Source organism: Aulonocara sp. 'chitande type north' Nkhata Bay, linkage group LG9, assembly GCF_057382095.1.
Source record: "Aulonocara sp. 'chitande type north' Nkhata Bay isolate Kocher_YH1m ecotype deep benthic linkage group LG9, A_spYH_male_GT1.1, whole genome shotgun sequence".
Taxonomy (NCBI): Eukaryota; Metazoa; Chordata; class Actinopteri; order Cichliformes; family Cichlidae; genus Aulonocara; species Aulonocara sp. 'chitande type north' Nkhata Bay.
The window spans coordinates 3220001-3237943 of record NC_141352.1 but is presented as its reverse complement, the minus strand read 5'-3'; the positions used below and the strand labels follow the sequence as shown (position 1 = coordinate 3237943).

Here is a 17943-nt window from a genome sequence, read left to right as displayed (position 1 = left end):
GGCCCTGCGGACCACAAAGTACCAGGCAATTTTGAGAGCTCAGCTACTGCATCAGGATGATCCATTCTTTCCCTGCCATGTATTCTGGAGATTTCTTTATGTTCTAAGATCACTGCATCGTTGGACAAACAAGTTATGCGATATATTTTACATTTTGGTGCATACCAGACATTTGGAATTTGGGTGCTTTGCCAGCATGCGTTGTCCAGCGCCCGCTTGACCATTAGTCCCAGATCTCTTGGCCCATGACCCTCGTGGACCGCCAATGTAATGTGAGGGGCTAAATCCTCTCCCACATTGTACCAAGGCAGTTGTTCATCAGTAAATTTCACAGCCGCGGCCACACCTTCTGGTCCAACATAAATGTTATGTGTTTGCACATTCCACGTCTGTCCCTCAAGATCAGACTGGAACTGTTCCCGATAGATATCGTTATCTTCCCTATCATAAAAGAGTGTAACGTGGAAAGGATCTCGCGGTGGGGAATAGACGGCCAGGCTCATTATCCAGGGTTTCCACAGCTGATAATGTCTCAGAATGCCTTCTTCTACTAGCCTCCCCCAGTAGATTTCGGCAGTGGGTTGTTCAGAGTTCTGGACTAAATATTGAGTCTTTGAAGGTGATCCCAGTTTCACAAGCAGGTCCCTGCCCATGAGATTTTCCAGGCACCTGTGAGGACACCACATATTGGTGCTTCAAAGTCTGTTTTCCCAGCTGTGTCAATGCTGGATCCGTCAATGGCAGTGTCATTGGAATCCGGAAAAGCCTACCACATTAACTGTGTGACAGGAGAGTGTTGCACTGTCTGGTGTGTCTTTCAAAGTTGAGTATATTGCTCCAGTATCCACCAGGAAGGGCAATTCAGTGCCTTCCACGGTCATTGACAGCATGGGTTCTACCGCCCCCACGCTGTTCAGTTTCTCCGGGCTCCGTCAGTATTGCTCCCTCTCCCAGCCCCAGTCAGCTACTGGGTACTGGGCGGCTGGTGCTGCATTCGGGTTTGGAGCTTGATATGCTCCCCTGTAAGCAGCTCTTTGTCTTGGGCCTCCTCGTGCCTGGGATTGATAGCCTCGCCTCTGATAATTTCGCTGCGATTCAGGGCATTCTCGGGACCAGTGTCCTTCTGCTCCACAGCTGTAACAGGCAGTCCAAGACACATTGTTAGGATTCCCTGGATTCCGAGCCCTTTGTCCTCCCCTCACGGATCCACCACGCCCTCTCTGCGGTCCACCGGTCCCCCAATTCCCTACTGGTTGACGCTGCCTTGGTGCATTGGCGGGCCAACGGTCATCAGGGTAGAGACCCGGATCCTGATCTGGCCAGTCAGGCACAGGATCGGGCTGAGACCTTGCCACCATTATAGTCTTATTTAGTTCTTTCGGTTCTTTTTTCTTCGCATTATATTTTTCGCGAGCCTCCCCCAGCTGCAGCCTAAGCAGCTGCGCCTGTGCTTCATCTAACTCTTTCTTTTGTTTGTTCGTCAAATCCTGTTCCTGCCGAAGTCTGTGGGTCACATGTCTCTCCCACTGCACCGAGTCTGCAACGGCAAAATCTGGGTTCTTTTCCAAGTCAACTGCAACCTGATTGGGCAGCCCTGCCAGCACTGCCGAACGAAACCACGCTCTACTTTCACCCTCCTTCCCCGGATGTATTCCTGTTTCTAACAACCATTGTTCCTTTGCTTTAGCTAAAAACTCTCTGGGTGTGTTTTTGGGATCCCAAATAATTTTTGGAATGGCTCCAGAGTTAGGAGTTGGGTACTTCTCCCGAACTGCATCTGCTAAGTCACTCTGCACCTCATGGTATTGTAAGTCATTTGCATATCTGGTTGTTTGAGCTATCTGCTCTACATCTGCTAACCCACCACCCAGCATACAACGTCCGGCCAAAGCGCGAAAATCGCCCAGCGCTAATTCTTCTCCTTCGGTCAGCGCGCCCAGCCTTCTCAACCAGCTAGCTCCTCCCTCAGTTATTGGTGGAAGTTGTTTAACCAATGCTTCCAAATCTCTCACCTTATAGGCGCGATAAACTGGTTCGTTCTTTGGACCTGCTATTAGAGGCAGATTTAAACCAGGGTCAGGAGCTCCTTGTTCAAAACTCACTTTTCTACTCTTCCTCGACTTTCCTTTTCCCTTTGAGCTCCTAAATATGGGCTGTCTCTGTGCTTGGTCTCTCTTCACACTTCTTTTCCTCAAAATTAGGCTTGTACTTGGTTGGGGCTCAGGTCCTCCATCTTCGTCCTCCTTATCGTCCTCTTCTTCTGATGACGTCGCACGGTCTTCATTCTCCTCTTCTGGCCCTCCCTGCATTACTCTCTGCTTTATAACCTCCAATGCTGTTAATGCCTCTATTAACGCACGTGGGGGCTCATGCATTTGTCCATACACTTCTCCTTCCCAATGTTCTCCCTTGGTTATCACTCCTTGTGGTATTTTGTCCTTCATTCTAGGGGTCCTTTTGGCCTCCCCGTCCTGCTTTGGCTGTTCCACTGTAGACACTTCGGCCCGTATGATGTTTCCACTATCCACCGAACTGGGAGGCGAGGTCGAGCCTTCATCTGCAGCTGAGGCTATCATTCTCCCTCCCATATCTTGGGACTGACATTCCACTGCCCTTATCCCTTCTTCGGGGATATTCAGGGGAGTAGTAGTATATTCAACATCTGCTATTCCGCCAAGGACAACTCCAGTCTGTCCATCAGGACCACGAACTTGTCCCCCTCCAAGGGTCATTACAGGCATGACATATGGTGGTGGTGGTGCACAACGTGCCAATTCAGCCCAAGGATATAATTTCGGTGTGTAATACCTGTTAGCCTCTTCTACCTTCGGAGTCAAGTCCTTCACTTGGTCCTCTAGCTTTTTATTTTCCTCCTTCAGATGTTTCAAAGACTCCATTATACTCACCATGTCTCCTGATTTTCCTGTGTCATCCTCCTCCTGAGTCATCCAGGAAGAGGCTGCCCTCCACAGGAACAGCCACTTACAGCACCTGGCATGAGTTTCTTTTAGATCCTTAATTTCTCCTCTGGCTTTCCTGTTCACTGAATGTCCCTTGGACTCCTCTTCAAATTGTTTCAATTTCTGTTCACATCTCTCTCCCTCAGTTTTCAACACCAGGCTCAGAGCTATTTTATCACCCAGCCCTTTCTGTTGAGATGTAATAAGTTTGCTTACCTCAACCTCCATCGCTTGGCACTCTTTCTCTGCTGCTTTTAATGCTCCAGGTGAAGCCAAACGAATAGCTTTCTTAAGCTGTTCAAGCTGATCCTTCAAAGGTTTGCATCCCCTTTTCCCACTAGGTGTCGCACCCGAGCTGTCAGCCATTCTCTGAAACACAGACTTACCTCTTCCAATGGCGTTGGTCGACTCCACCTTCTTGGTCTAGGTCACCCAGACACGCTTAACTTTCGGTTTCAGTCTTCGTCTCGCTGTTCTCGCAACCACTGGCTCCTCTTCCCCTGCTCGGTGATACACAAAGTTTAACCCAGCACTCCAGACGCTGTCCTCGCGCTCTCAAGCGTTGACACTCAATCAAAATTATTCGCCCTCAAAGTGTCAATACATGACACCAGCAACCCTTATGCGCAACGCGCTCACCTCCGTATACTTACCTCTCCAATAGTTCCTCGGATTAGTGTTTTTTCATTTATTTTAAACCCATTAACGGCGCTGCGCGTCCCTTATATACTTTACAGCAACACACCCTCAAGGGTCCCTCAACTTGTCCCGTACTAATAAGTCTAAAACCAAGAAATCATCTTTATGACATTATGTCAAAGCTTTCTCCATGTTGCACAGCCTGCCACAGGTTTAACAAAAAATCGCTGCCCGAGAAGGCTCCCACATATCAAGGTGGTCGTTTTCACAAACTTCCAGCAGACCCTCAAATAAACAAAAACAACGACCCAGGCAGGCTTCCAGTTCAGCCTCCTCAATTTCTATGCACACTGAAAACTCATGGGGAGATTCTTCTGTCTCCCCGTGTCCTACACAATTCACCTCCAAATGATCCCCTACAATTGAAATTTCAGTGTGGAATGACGCAGAGATTAACATTTCCTTATTTATTCACTATATGTAACCTGAATTTTCTCTCTCTCTTCAAATAACAAAGGTTATCTTTACAATTTGTTATTGAACTACTAATTAAGTTGCTTTTTATGTCAGTGATAAACTGCCCCTAAAAAGTCCACTTTATTGCGTGCTCATTGAGTTACTCCTATCAAAACTATTTAACAAGTTCAATTTACACATACTCATTAATTTGTCACGCTTATTAGTGGCTCATGGTTGCTTAAAGCCTATGTCTGACTTGACCACAGAGTTAGAGCATCATTCAATCCTCTCAGGATGACCACTCCACTTACTCTGCATCCAGTCAGCTCATGAATTAACAACCCTTGCAGACTGTAACCCTTTTATTTTTTGTTTATGCCTTCAAATCCACCTTAAATCTTCTTTACCTAAACGTTGGTTTTAAACACAAACAATTCTTATATTCTATTTTGAAACGCTGTCACCATTCATATATTTACAATGTTGTTATTTACTAAGCCAGCATTTTAATTGCAGACATTTATCCACATTTGCAAACAATAGTTATAGAGCTGAATGACACACAAAACCGAAAGCATAGTCCTCTCATGCGCTCTGCATCAGCTGCCTCATTTGCATGCACACACACTCTTCATCTAAGAATAGCAGCAGGCAGTCAGTGCATTGCTGACTCGACCCACAGAGATCTTTTTTATTACAAAGACGTCTTATATTTACAACTGCACAGATTTTAAACCTTTTAACACCTATCGAATTTCGACAAATTTAACATAACCGTTTTTTGCGATCAATTAACCAGTATCAAGACTTTAACTGTTTCTGGCCTCATTTCTAAAATCCCTAACTCAATTTAAAAGCGTCAACCAACCCAAACTTTTTTGAAGTTTTAGGTTAAAGTTACACGCCCGAAATCCACTTCTGCTGGCCAAAAAAGCGCAGATACCGTTTCAAACGGTAAGGAGACTCTAACTCCTAGCTATTTTGGAGGTTCCCAAGTTCTCCCCGGTTGCCAACCGTACTAACCCTATTCGCCGATAGGTCAGGGCCAAGCGTCCTTGGCCGGGAGGGAGCGTTACCTCCGAGAACTGCGCTTCCTAGCAGACTCGAACTGCCGTTCTAGAATAATTTATAATACTTTGAAACAACAATCAACACCCGAAACAAGTGTATAACTGAGGCAGGTGCAACCTAGTGGTCAAATGGAGACTCCAACTCACAAAATGACCACTCAGGTCCACTCTTATGACCAAATTTGGACTCTAACCAACACAATAACCAATTCCCTACCAAACTACTTGAGACTCTAACTCAATTTCTTTGGGACTTCAACCCAATATTTAAACTTTTTCCTGGCAGACTCAAACTGCTTTAGCAGACTTTACTGCTTTCATTTCTTCTTAGCAGAACTCTAACTGCTTCAACTCATGAAATTTTCATCAAAATCAAAACAGACATGCACCAGTAATTTCAGTGAGTAGACTTAAATTTTATCATGTCCAATTTGGCACACTTTGGAAATAATTCACCAGGTAGTGCCTTACCTTTTGGATAAGCCGGCTTATGCCCACTCACTTCAACCACTGGAATTCATGTCTGCCCGTCTGACCACCTCGGACCACCGCTCACACCTCCACTTTTTTCCCTTACTCAACCACCGGACGAAGCCCCCAGATGTTAAGATTCAAGAATTGAGAAAGGGTACAAGAGGTGATCGAAAAATAACCACACTGGTCCGGCCGGGTGAAGTCAAACGAAGATTTTAATTCACATGTGGGAAGATCACTGAACACAGCAATTGATCTTCGACTTACTAAAGCACAAACAATTATTTTATAACATCAGGGTTTGTTTACTGACGCCCCTTCATGCGTCACAGATACATTTTATACATAGATCAGATCAACATCATCATGACTTTTCACCTAGAAAATCATCTTCTATTTTCATGGCTAGCCCTTCCTGTCTACCTTTCAGTTCTTGTCTTGTTCCTCTTTCTTGCCGAGACACCAAGAAACGGTTCCTCTTTTACCAAGACAATTTTGCAGTTACAGCCAAACATAACTAACCTCTTCCTCTAAATAAATCTAATTTAAAGTGTGTGTGTGTGTGTGTGTGTGTTGACCTCACATGCTCTTTGTGTCACCTCTTCACCTACTGTCTGTGTCTCGTCCTCAAATGCTCTTTCTCAATTCACCTGTTGCACTTCTGACCTTTTACCAGACCAGAAGCTCACTGAGACTATGTGTATGTCTTCTACTAAATAAATGTTTTAACCAAGAACCTCTACTAAAACCTTAATACAAGAATATGAACATATAAAAGATAATAAAATAAACTGATATAAGTGTTTTGTAAGCATGTATTGCAATTCCTTCTATGTTCTAGTTTTCCCTCAGCATGTATCACCTGAACAGTCACGTCAGTGAAGCTTACGACCTTTAAAGAACCTGAACATCAACTCAAATAAGCACAGATATGCAATATGTATAAAATAATTATAACTGCCCCTGAAATACAAAGTTAACATCATCATAAACATCTTAAGGCCATCTTAAAGCTATCTGTTATATTGTTAAAGCAATGCTCATACTGCAGATTATATTATGCTGGTAAAATACTTTTTGTTTATCCCCACAATTGCCTCCAGACCTTTCCTGGTGTGTGTCAGGAGTGAGGAGTTTCTTTGAGTGTGTGACTGTAGATGTACACAGTGAAAATAATTCAGCTTTGCTTTGGAATTAGGATTGTTATCCATCCATTGATTATCTTCCAATTTTCCAAAGCCAGGTTGCAGCGGCGGCAGACTAAGGCCTGAGTTAGAGCCTGTGGTATCACCTGCACAAGTGGCTGACATCATCGACAGCATTTATGCCTGTGCAAGGTGCATTATGTTTTAATTACCTTGTGGTCATGCCCCGAATTTTTATATGCAGCAGTAACTGCAAATAAAACACCAGGTCTGGGACTTTTTCCTCCTATTCTTTGTTGGGGGGAGAGAGAGAGAGGGGGGCGGGTTTTAAGGGCAAGCAAGTTTTTTCACTTTTCTGTGTATTCACATTCATTCCGATAGTTTCAGAAATCCTTATAACTCCTTATATAGAGACAATGATTGTTTGATTGATTAATTGTAATCAGACATGCATAGGAGGAGCAGATGGGTGTGAACAAGCCAATCACAATAGTTGCATCAATGCAACGTGTAGTTACATTTGTACGGAGATGCAGATCTGGTGATGCCGTAACTAAGCATATGTTTTCAGAGGCTTTGTGGTTACAACTTAGTCCTGACATAGATTTCCCACTGATCCTGAGATATACAATCTCTCCAGCAGGTTCTGGGTCTACTCCCCCAACTGGCTCCTTTCAATACACTGGAGCAGAGGCTCTAATCCAAGCTCTGGATGCCTGAGGTCCTCACTCTGTCTTTAACGCTGAGCCAAGCCACCCTACAGAGGAAATTCATTTTGGGTGCTTGCATTCCTTACTTTTTCAGCCTTTGCCAAGATTTCATGGCCATAGTAAGGATTGGGATGTAGACGATCTGATAAATTGAAAACTTCGCCTTTTGGCTCAACTCTCTCTTCACCGTGACAATTCGTGCATTAATGCTGACATGAAGACGACCCAAGTTTAGCATAAACCTCCAAACCTCCAGTTTATGAAAAGCAAGCATCCTCCTCACACCTGCTACTTTGAGATCCTGTCCTTAAAAATCAAACAGAATTATAGAGAAGGAGCAACCATTAAGGAGTCCAACACCAACTGAAAACATGCTTAATGTTATGTCACAGACATGGACAGCTCTCACTTTTGTTATACACGGGCCTGGTGGAAGTAATGGTCCCAGAACCCCATATTCTTGCCCCCAGAGAAACTGGTCATCAGTCTTCTCCATGTCTAAAAAATCCACAGAGACATGGAGATTATAAAACTCTATCCGAACTCTCCACTAGAGCCTCCTTTCCAGCACCATGGAGAATCTTTCCCTTGGAGGATGAGGGTGATGTGTTGGCCTCGATGACCTTATAACAACAGGTCCTGCCAACCACCTCAGCAGTGGAAGTCTCTGCTCTCAACTTCCCTTCGGATACAAGATGCCAGATGGAAGATGTGGCAGCTAAAAACCCTACAGACATGGGCTTCCGCCAGCTGTTTCCAGTTCAAACAAACAAGTACTGAGTACGAAGTTTGTCTGGCAACCTTTCCCACCATCAGATTTCACTTGCCACTAGGTCACAGGTGTCGAACTCCAGGCCTCAAGGGCCGGAGTCCTGCAGGTTTTAGATGTATCCTTGATCCAACACAGCTGATTCAAACGGCTAAATGACCTCCTTGACATGTAAGTTCTCCAGAAGCCTGGTAATGATACTAATCATTTGATTCAGGTGTGTAGACCAAGAGTGAGATCTAAAACCTGCAGGACACCGGCCTTCGAGGCCTGGAGTTTGACACCCCTGCACTAGGTGATGATCTGTAGCCAGCTGTGCTCCTCTCTTTCATGATCCCACCTAAAGACTCCAAGAATACCAGGTAAACATCTAGCTGATGTTTGTTTGCTGCCCAGAGAAAACTCCACAACAAGCTCTCAGCCGGGGGCTTGAGAGTATCCCCGTACCAAGTGGCGGTCGAGCCTATTTGGTGCCCTGGGCGAACACTCCCTCTAACCCCCCCCCACACACACACACACACACACACACACACACACACACAGAACATATTAAGGATTGTACATTAACATAAAAGGCTACCACAGCCATCATAATTCGTCATACAATGAGAACAGGACAAATCAACAACTGACGATGACTAATTAATATTGAAATCTGTAACATAATGTGATGTTTGGAGTTTAGTTTGTTATTGTTGCTATTTTTACCATTTCTTCTTGGAGTAACTGTAACCCACATTATTTCCTTAGAGATTAATAAAGTATTCTGATTCTGATTGTTTCAGGATGACCTGCCATCATCCAATCACACATCTGCTTACCTGCATCTGTTGTTTCTCCTCCTCTTCTTTTCTCTTTTTTCTAAACTGAGCACCTGATGACTTTTCTTGTCCATCTTCCATTGGTTTTAATTTTGCCCTCCAGTATGAACACCCATCCCCTACAACCTACACCTTAGTTCACAGATTCACTTTGTCTATGGTTTATTTCTGGGATTTCACACGACCCAGGATTCAAATCATGAATACATGATGGGCTTGGATTTATGAATGAAATGTGCTCTATTTGGAAGCAGGCCCCTCCCCTTTCGACGGCTTGTGTGAGACTTTAAATCATCAAACTGTAAATTTTAAATTGTTATTGATCCTTTACCCCGAGTCCTAAAGTGTATATTTATTTTCTTACTCTTCTTATATTTATTGTTTGTTTACTTGCACTGCTGTAACTGGAGCCTCGTCGTCTCGTCTCTCTACATACTGGACTGTCTGTAGCGGAGATGACAATAAAGTTTACTTTGACTTCAGCAGCGAGCAGGTGCACCGAGGGCTCTCGTGCTCACTTTTCGCGTACAGAATTTCGAAAAAACATCGGTGCAAATTATAAGTCTGTATCATGATGTCTGGTGTTTTTGTTGGTTTGTTTTTATTTTCGTTTTATTTTGCGAGTTGATTATTAGATGCTGCTCCAGCCAGCCAGAGAATCTCCCGCCGCCCCGCCCTCTCCTCCCTGTACCGCCAGCAGCAGGCGCACCTCGCAAACGCAGGGCGCCCTTGCTCACAGCAAATGGGCGATAGAAAACCGATCGGTGCCTGTGCCATTCCCGATATGCGCTGGCTGACGTCGGGGCAGCATGAGTACGAGCAATTTTTTTTTTTTTTTGTGTCGATGCCCGCGATGCCGCCCCCCACCACGATATAGATGGTAATACTCCACCTCCTAGCTCAGGTTCCTTACCTAGCCAAGTGCTTTGACTGCTCAGAGTAGAAAAGCGCCATATAAGAACCAGTCCATTTACCATTACCTGCCAGCAAGCTGATGGTCCTTGTTCCAGAAACCAGTCTGCAGTGTTGAGGGTCTACTTGCCTAGCTCACCAACTTTGCATACCAGCCAGTTAACACTCCACTTGAGCCCAATGCCCCTCCATGTGGGTGGTGGGCCCACAGGTTGTTGGATCCATATTATTTCTTTCTCTGCCCGACCAAGCCTCACGGACACAGGCCTGGCCAACAGATGCTCGCCTTTGAATGCTCCTCTTAGGCTACGTCCACACTAGCCTGGATAGATTTGAAAATGCCGTTTTCGCCTGAAAATGCTCCACGTCCACACTAACGTTTTCAGACGTTTTCACAGAGTTGTGCGTCCACATTGAAACGGCCGAAAACGCTTACGTTCCAGTCCTGTGCATGCGTGAAACGCAAGACGATGCGACCTGCCTCATTTCTGTTTGAATTTGAGGTGAGCTATTGTATCGACACCTTGTTGTACTAAAATTGATCCTTCCAATTAAATGAACCTAATTAATTCCACAGTTTAATTTAATCTGTCTGCCTTTTTCTGCCATCTCTGAAATATTAGGAGGATCAATCGACCAGTGGTAATTACAAAGCTCATATGAGCTCTTTATGACCTCCTGTCAGGTGTTTGAGAAACAGTGAGTCTAACTATTATCCCGTTTTCTAGTAATGAATCCATGAATTATTGTTGGAACAGGAGTAGAGTGTCATGGTGACTTTGAGGATGTTGTCTGTGCTTAACAAATGTGCTCATTCCCAGGCACATAATCTATACGAGAGTAATCTATTTCCCCCTCCTGCTGGTGAGAACCACCTCATTCAAACAACATTAGAGAGACATTGATTTGGCTATTTGTAACGCTCTATAAAACATTAGCTGCTTTCAAGTAGATTCTTGTGTGCCTTAGAGATAACACGACGACACATTTGAAGGTGGAAAATTTTACTCAACTTAAGGTGAAACGGAAATTTCTGCCAGCAAGTTTCACTTCAGTTAATTTATGGATTTAAACTAAATAATCAAATAATGATAAAATATTATGTAGAGATAATATGTCAGAAGGGGTCTGAAAAAGTTTTTGTTAAAAAGAAAACAAACAAACAGAAAAATAAGAACAGTTTTACTCCAAAACTCGAGCGAACACATTATCAGCCAGATCCCTTCCTGTCCGGGTGTATCTGCTCAGCAGGGATTGGCTAACTGAATCAGTCTCATTCACACCCAGGCAGGAAAGCTGATTGAATGCCTTTTACCTTTGTTGGCAGGCTACCTTTGTCTTCATCTCTCTCACACACACACACACACACACACACACACACACACACACACACACACACACACACACACACACACACACAATATCAATGGCAGACTTTGAAAGCCAGGTGGCATGACAGAGGAAGTGAAAAAGAAGGTTCAGAGAAACCTGGAGAGACCGTGGGAGACCAAAGTGATACTGGGAAAGAAGAGAGGCTGGAACATGAAAGGAAATCCAAGGAAAAAAGGGAAGACAAAGCAGACTGCTGAAGGGAAAGGAACACTGGAACTCACAGCTCACAGGGGGGAAACAAAATAAAGAAAAGAAAGAAATGCATCTGACTAATAAATCCAGGAATCTATCATTTCTCTTCATCACATAAACCAATGATGCACTCTTCTTGAATAAAAACTTCCCCTGCATAGTAATAATATATCTGCATGCTATACCCTTCCTAGAAGGCACATTAATGCTCCTCCAGCAATTGTAGTGAGATTTGTAAACCGTAAACACAAAGTTGACTTGCTGAGGCGGTCCAGCCTTTTGAGAGGAAGCCGAGTATATTTGAATGAACATCTTACAAAAAGAAATGCAGATATTGCGAGACAAGCTCGCATATTACGGAAGGAGAAAAAGACTCAAGCAACCTGGATGAGGAACTGTAAAGTGATGATTAAACTTAATGGAACAACAGAAGAAGCCAAGGTTATAACGATTAAGGATCTGGAGGAATTGGACGTTTATACGAGATAACATTTCAAGATAGGCAGACGGTTACGACCTATCACGGCTATGAGCTTAAAAACAATTAGTTCATCCTTTACCAGAACAGATGCTACTTCAGGTGGAAAAGGACAAGAGGAAGTTGTAAATTGGACATGGAAGAAGAAAAGATCAACTTAAAATATGTCGATAAATAAATGTGCGATTGTTAAGGATCCCTTTCTTTTTTGAGGTCAATAGATATTCTTAGAATAATAGACTCAGATCATAAACCATGATTTTGAAGCAGGTATTGGACCTGAAAGGAACGTGCTTTATACAATTAATGTCACATGTGAATATTATACAGAGGAGCAATTCAGGGATAAGGTTGAAATAGCTAATACATTTTCATTCATTCATATTCATTGCAGACGTTTTGCTTCGATTAAAGATTTTCTGTATAGTTTGAGAGGCAGGTTTCAAATAATTGCTCCGTCTGAAACATGGTTAGATGAGAAGAGGGGGTTTCTGTATCGAAGGGTACGATTTATACTTTGCAAACAGAACTAAGAAGAAGGCAGGAGGGGCGGCACTTTTTGTTAATTGTGATTTGAAATGTAAAAACGTTGAATATATGTCTGTGGCTATAGACGATGTAAGGGAGTCTGTGACAGTGGAGTTGGATATAGAAAGAAGAAGTAATATAATTGTAACGTGCATATATAGGAAACCAGGGTCACAGATTGAGTTATTTACAGAAGCAGTAGAAGACTCATTGAGTAAGGCTAAGGGAAATAAGACTGTATGTTTGTGTGGTGATTACAATATTGATCTTTGTAAAGAGGCAAATGATAAGGCTGCGTCAGATTCTTTGAATTATTACTTGGTAAGGGATTTTATCCTTTAATTATAAAGCCGAGTAGAATAACAGATAAATCAGAAACACTAATTGATCATATTTTCATTAATAGTTTGGAGAGTAATATTATGAGTGGCCTCATCATAAATGATATAAGTGATCATCTACCATCTTTTTTATTTTTGATTTAAATATGAAAAGAAAGGAAGAAGTTGGTTTCATGAGTCACAGAAGGTTAAGAAATAACGAGGCAATTAAGTTCAGACAAGATCTCATGGAAGTGGGCTGGATTATGTTAATGAGGTCGACGTTGCATATGGAGCTTTTAAATACTTACTTGGCCTTGTATGATAAACGTTGTCCACTGGTATCATTTAAGTATAAGAAAAAGAATAAGAATATGAAACCTTGGATAACTAAGGGTCTTGCAAATGCGTGTAAGAGGAAAAATAATTTATATAGGGACTATATAACACAGAGAACTAAGAATGCGGAAATGAAATATAAAGTTTATAAAAATAAGTTGGTATTTGTAATATTTTTAAAGAAGTATTAGGTAACAAGAACACACCCTCAGATCGGCCTATTTATTTCTTTAAGAATAATCAAGTTGTCGATGACAAGACTGAAGTAGCAAACGAATTCACGTCCTTTTTTGTAAATGTTGGACCCACTTTAGCAAATTTAATTAGGAAAAATGACGACCCAGAATATGAAGCCTGGAAAGGAGAAAGGCGAGTGGTTAATTCTATATTCTTGGCTGATATTACCATAAAAGAAATCATAGCAATTGTAGAAAACTTTAGAAATAAAAAATCTACTGACTGTGATGGTATAGACATGGTTATAATTAAAAAGACTTTAGACTGTATAAGTATTCCTCTTTGCTATATTTTGAATCTCTCGTTACAATCAGAAGTATTTCCTGAAAGAATGAAAGTGGCAAAAGTGACCCTCATATAAATCAGGAGATAAGCATAGTTTTAACAACTATAGGCCAGTGTCTCTTTTGTCACAGCTTTCAAAGGTGCTTGAAAAACTCTTTGCGCAAAGACTTGATAGTTTTATTGAAAAAAATCAACTAATAAATGGAAATCAATTTGGATTTCGTAAAAATAGATCAACGGCATTAGCATTGTTGACTTTCATTGAGGATATTTCATCTGCAACCCATAATAACAAATATACAGTTGGGGTATTCGTTGATTTAAAAAAGCTTTTGACGCGTTACAACATTATATTTTGATTTCTAAATTGTATAACTATGGTGTGAGAGGAGTGGCATTGAATTGGTTAAGGAGTTATTTAGAAAATAGGTCGCAATATGTACATTATCTCAGCAACACCTCTGAAAGATTGAAGATTGTATGTGGCGTTCCTCAAGGTTCTGTTTTGGGACCTAAACTTTTTAATTTATATATTAATGATATCTGTGACGTATCAAAAAGGTTACATTTTATTTTATTTGCAGATGACACAAATTTTTATTGCTCTGGAGAGAATTTGAAAGATTTGGTTGAAATTATGACTTCTGAGATGTTAAGATTAAAAAAATGGTTTGATGTAAATAAATTATCTTTGAATCTGACAAAAACGAAATTCATGATATTTGGCAATCATGTAAAGGAGGAAGAAGTCATTATGTCCATTGATGGAGAATTGATTGAAAGAGTTACTGAATTTCGCTTTTGGGTGTAATAGTAGATGAAAATTTGACGTGGAAATCACATGTTGAGTATATTAGAAAGAAGATGGTTAAAAACATTTATATTTTGGGAAATGGAAGAGATTTATTAGACTATAAAACAATGCGCATTTTATGTTTTTCACTGTTTTTCTCATACTTTAGTTACTGTGTGGAAGTTTGGGGGAATACATATGAGAATACTACAAAACCTCTAAACTTATTACAGAAGAAAGTGATACGAATGATTCATAACGTTAAATATAGAGAACATACAAATAAATTATTTATAAAATTGAAATGATTAAAATTAGGCGATTTAGTGAAACTACGCACACTATTAATTATGTTTAAGGCTAAAAATAATATTTTGCCTTTTAAGTTACAAAGAGTATTTTTAACGTGTTCGAGGAGAGAAGACAGCAGAAGGAAATTTCATTTTAAGCATCAGCTAGCTAGGACAACAAAGATTAATGAGTCCAGCGGTTAGGAGTATACGACTGTGGAAGTCTCTTCATTATAATTTAAAGAGTTGTATAAATTTACATTGTTTTAAAAAGTGTTACATGCTTAAAACGATAACTCAATATGAAGAATGTGAATGAAATTGGAGTTAATTTAATAAGGATCCATTATTTTTTGCCTCGTTTATTTTATTTACTCATCTTTTCTCCTTGTTACTATGTGGAGTGGTACGTTCTGATTGGAAATGTGTTGTTAGGATAAATGTTAATGTTAGTTTGTTCCTTGAGTTTTGGTGCCCGCTTGCAAAATAAGTTGGATTGTAGATGGGGGCGGGGTTTAATATGAATATTTTCTACTTCCTGCTTTACTGATAGACAGTGTGGTTGGTTTGTCTGAAAGAACTAACTGTGGAAACTGTTGTACCAAGTGTGAAAGAAATTAATGAAATGAAGAATCTCACAGTCAGTATAAGCCACACCTCCACCTATTAAATGACGGTGCTTATGCTCACCTGCAGTGCTGCTTGTTGTCCCACCCTTCCACCACCCAAGCACCCACCTTAGTTTCTGGGGGGGTATTTACTCATCAGTCCCCAACTTGTTTATGCCGCGTGTTTGTGGTGAGTGATGAACTCTGGGCTTGGATGCCAAACTCCAACTGTATTCTGTTTCTGTGATTAGTCAACTGAACCACCAGATGTGGTAATATGGGAACATCTGTAAGTTACAGATGCACCACCCATCACCAACTGTGGAAACCAGTGCAGTGAGATAAATTCACAGTTACAAACCACAAACAACCCAGTCTCGGATGGTTATGCGAAGCTGCCGTGTAGCGTTGGCTCTGCTCACCTAATCCGTTTTCTGTTAATTGTAGTGACGCATACACATGCTTAGTGAATGCATCCTCTTATCAACACTGTACTGTATCTGGATACGTGTGTGAACGTATTTTCCACAGCAGCAGGAATGTAACCTCACAGTGCAACAGAGGAATGATGTCATGCCACACAGTCTTCATCCTTCTCTGCTTCACCTCGTCTTATTTCTCCACAAATCCTCAGCGTACGTCACATCCATCCTCACTTTCTTACTACTTCTGTCATTTCTCTCGCTTCTCCTCCCATTATTTCTCTCCTTCCTGTTCTTTTCTCTGCTTCTTTTTCTTTTTATCGTCCCCTTTCTGGTCTCTCCTCTGCTTTCTGTCTCCATGACCCATTTCCTTGGCCCTGGCCCCATTAATCACAGTGTTGTGGGCTTGGCCTGCCCGCCGCCCTGCCTGGCTGCCCTTCTTCATCATAGCAAGTAATTGAATCAGAGAGGGCTCAAGGTCCCGACAATATGCAGCCATTGATTAGCCTGTCATTTACCCTGCTTACGTATGACCTAGTTACTTTTTTGACTTGGACGCAAGAGCAGATGTGGTGTGAATATCTGTCTGATGGCTGAGATCTGTCTATATTTGCCAGAGCAAATGACTGTCTGACTTGAAAAGGTGCCCTTCCATCTCGTGCTATTGCAATGCTACAATATGCTGTGTTATCTGGATCTGGGAAAACAAGGTGCATGATAAATAAAGGAGGGGAACAAGGCAGAGGGGCGTGCTAAATATACTAATGGAAGAAATGCATAAAAGCATAAAGAACGTAAAAAGAATAAAACGCAGGAATAAACAGACATTTAAAGTCTTGGAGTAAAAGAGCTTAAACTCCATGATCTGCTGTATGTTAAATTACTTTTTTCTTCTGCACTCTTAATTATGCTGTTTGTTATGAGCAGACTTGCTGTTGTGCAGGGAACACAAATGAAATGCTTTGTCACACACGTTTCAGTTCATCAAGGACCATTTTTCCCGCAGTTTCACCTCCATTAAAGTACTGTGACCTGTACATTTCACTTCAGTCATCGTGCTACGGTAACTACGACTAAGGCTGCAGACGCGCTGTTTCAGTCTATGGTTTTGGTCTTTCTTCAAAGCCACCGAGGAGTTTACAGATATCAGATCTTCTATCAGCTCATTGTGTCACTGCAAACGCTTATCTTACAATCTGCGAGGTCACAGTTTGTAAGATAAGAATAACAAGTAGCAGCCAAATCGTATGAACAACTTCTAGACCTCTGTTCAGAATGGTTTACCTGCGGAGACGAAAGAAGGATTTAACAGCATTAAAGCCCAGATATTTTAGTCTGAGCAGCTTTACATTGCTGTGATGATGCGAGTTTTAAAGCTTTGTGGAAAAGCTGACGCAGTCTGTGTTGGGTTTGAGGAACAATAACACAAATTTGAAGTGCAGTAAAAACAGCAGCAAGTGTATTTTCCCTCTTAAAACCCATTTTAATATAGATGATATATTGCTGAATATAACTATTTTTTATTTATGTGGATAATGTGTAGCATTTATGTCGTTGTTTAACTGAGATTTTTGATCAAAATGTTACTTTGTTTCCAAAAAAAGGATACTTTTTCATAACATGTAGACATGTTCATACTGTCATCATTAGTAGATCCCCATTCATCATCCAGTGTGTGAATGAGTTAGTAAGAAACATTATTTTAAATAGCTCCATACAACATTATTATCATTTGATCTTCAGATCAGTGTCTGACCTTACAGCAGAAGTACGATGTGATGTAATATCTGAATTATTATGCTGACAATACACAGCACACTTGTAAGGATCAAAGTTTGTCTACACCCAACAAAATTATATTAGCATTCAATCAACACTTCAAGCTTTTCTTTTTGTTGTTACAAACCGGATGAGAGAATGGAGCACACACACGTGCTACCACACACGTGCTGGTGGAGGTCATAGAAATAGACCTCGTTCCCTGTGGCTTCTCTTTTGCGTCAGTAAATTTAAATCTCAAGCTTTCAGTCATTTTAGTTCTCGCTTGCTTAAGATTCTCCCAATTTCATGCCTTCCACAATCGATTTTGCTCACCACCCC

The 17943-nt window shown here is 41.5% G+C and overlaps 2 protein-coding genes across 2 annotated transcripts in view; one reads left to right on the top strand and one right to left on the bottom strand.

The window, feature by feature from the left end:
- Nucleotides 1-17943, top strand: part of kcnh2b (potassium voltage-gated channel, subfamily H (eag-related), member 2b) — a 271728-nt gene that overhangs the window by 146989 nt on the left and 106796 nt on the right. The gene's annotated exons all lie outside the window — the stretch shown is intronic.
- Nucleotides 933-3451, bottom strand: LOC147321432 (uncharacterized). The gene has a single exon (XM_086305231.1). The coding sequence runs from the start codon at nucleotides 3324-3326 to the stop codon at nucleotides 933-935; it is 2394 nt and encodes a 797-aa protein (XP_086161357.1). The 5' UTR covers nucleotides 3327-3451.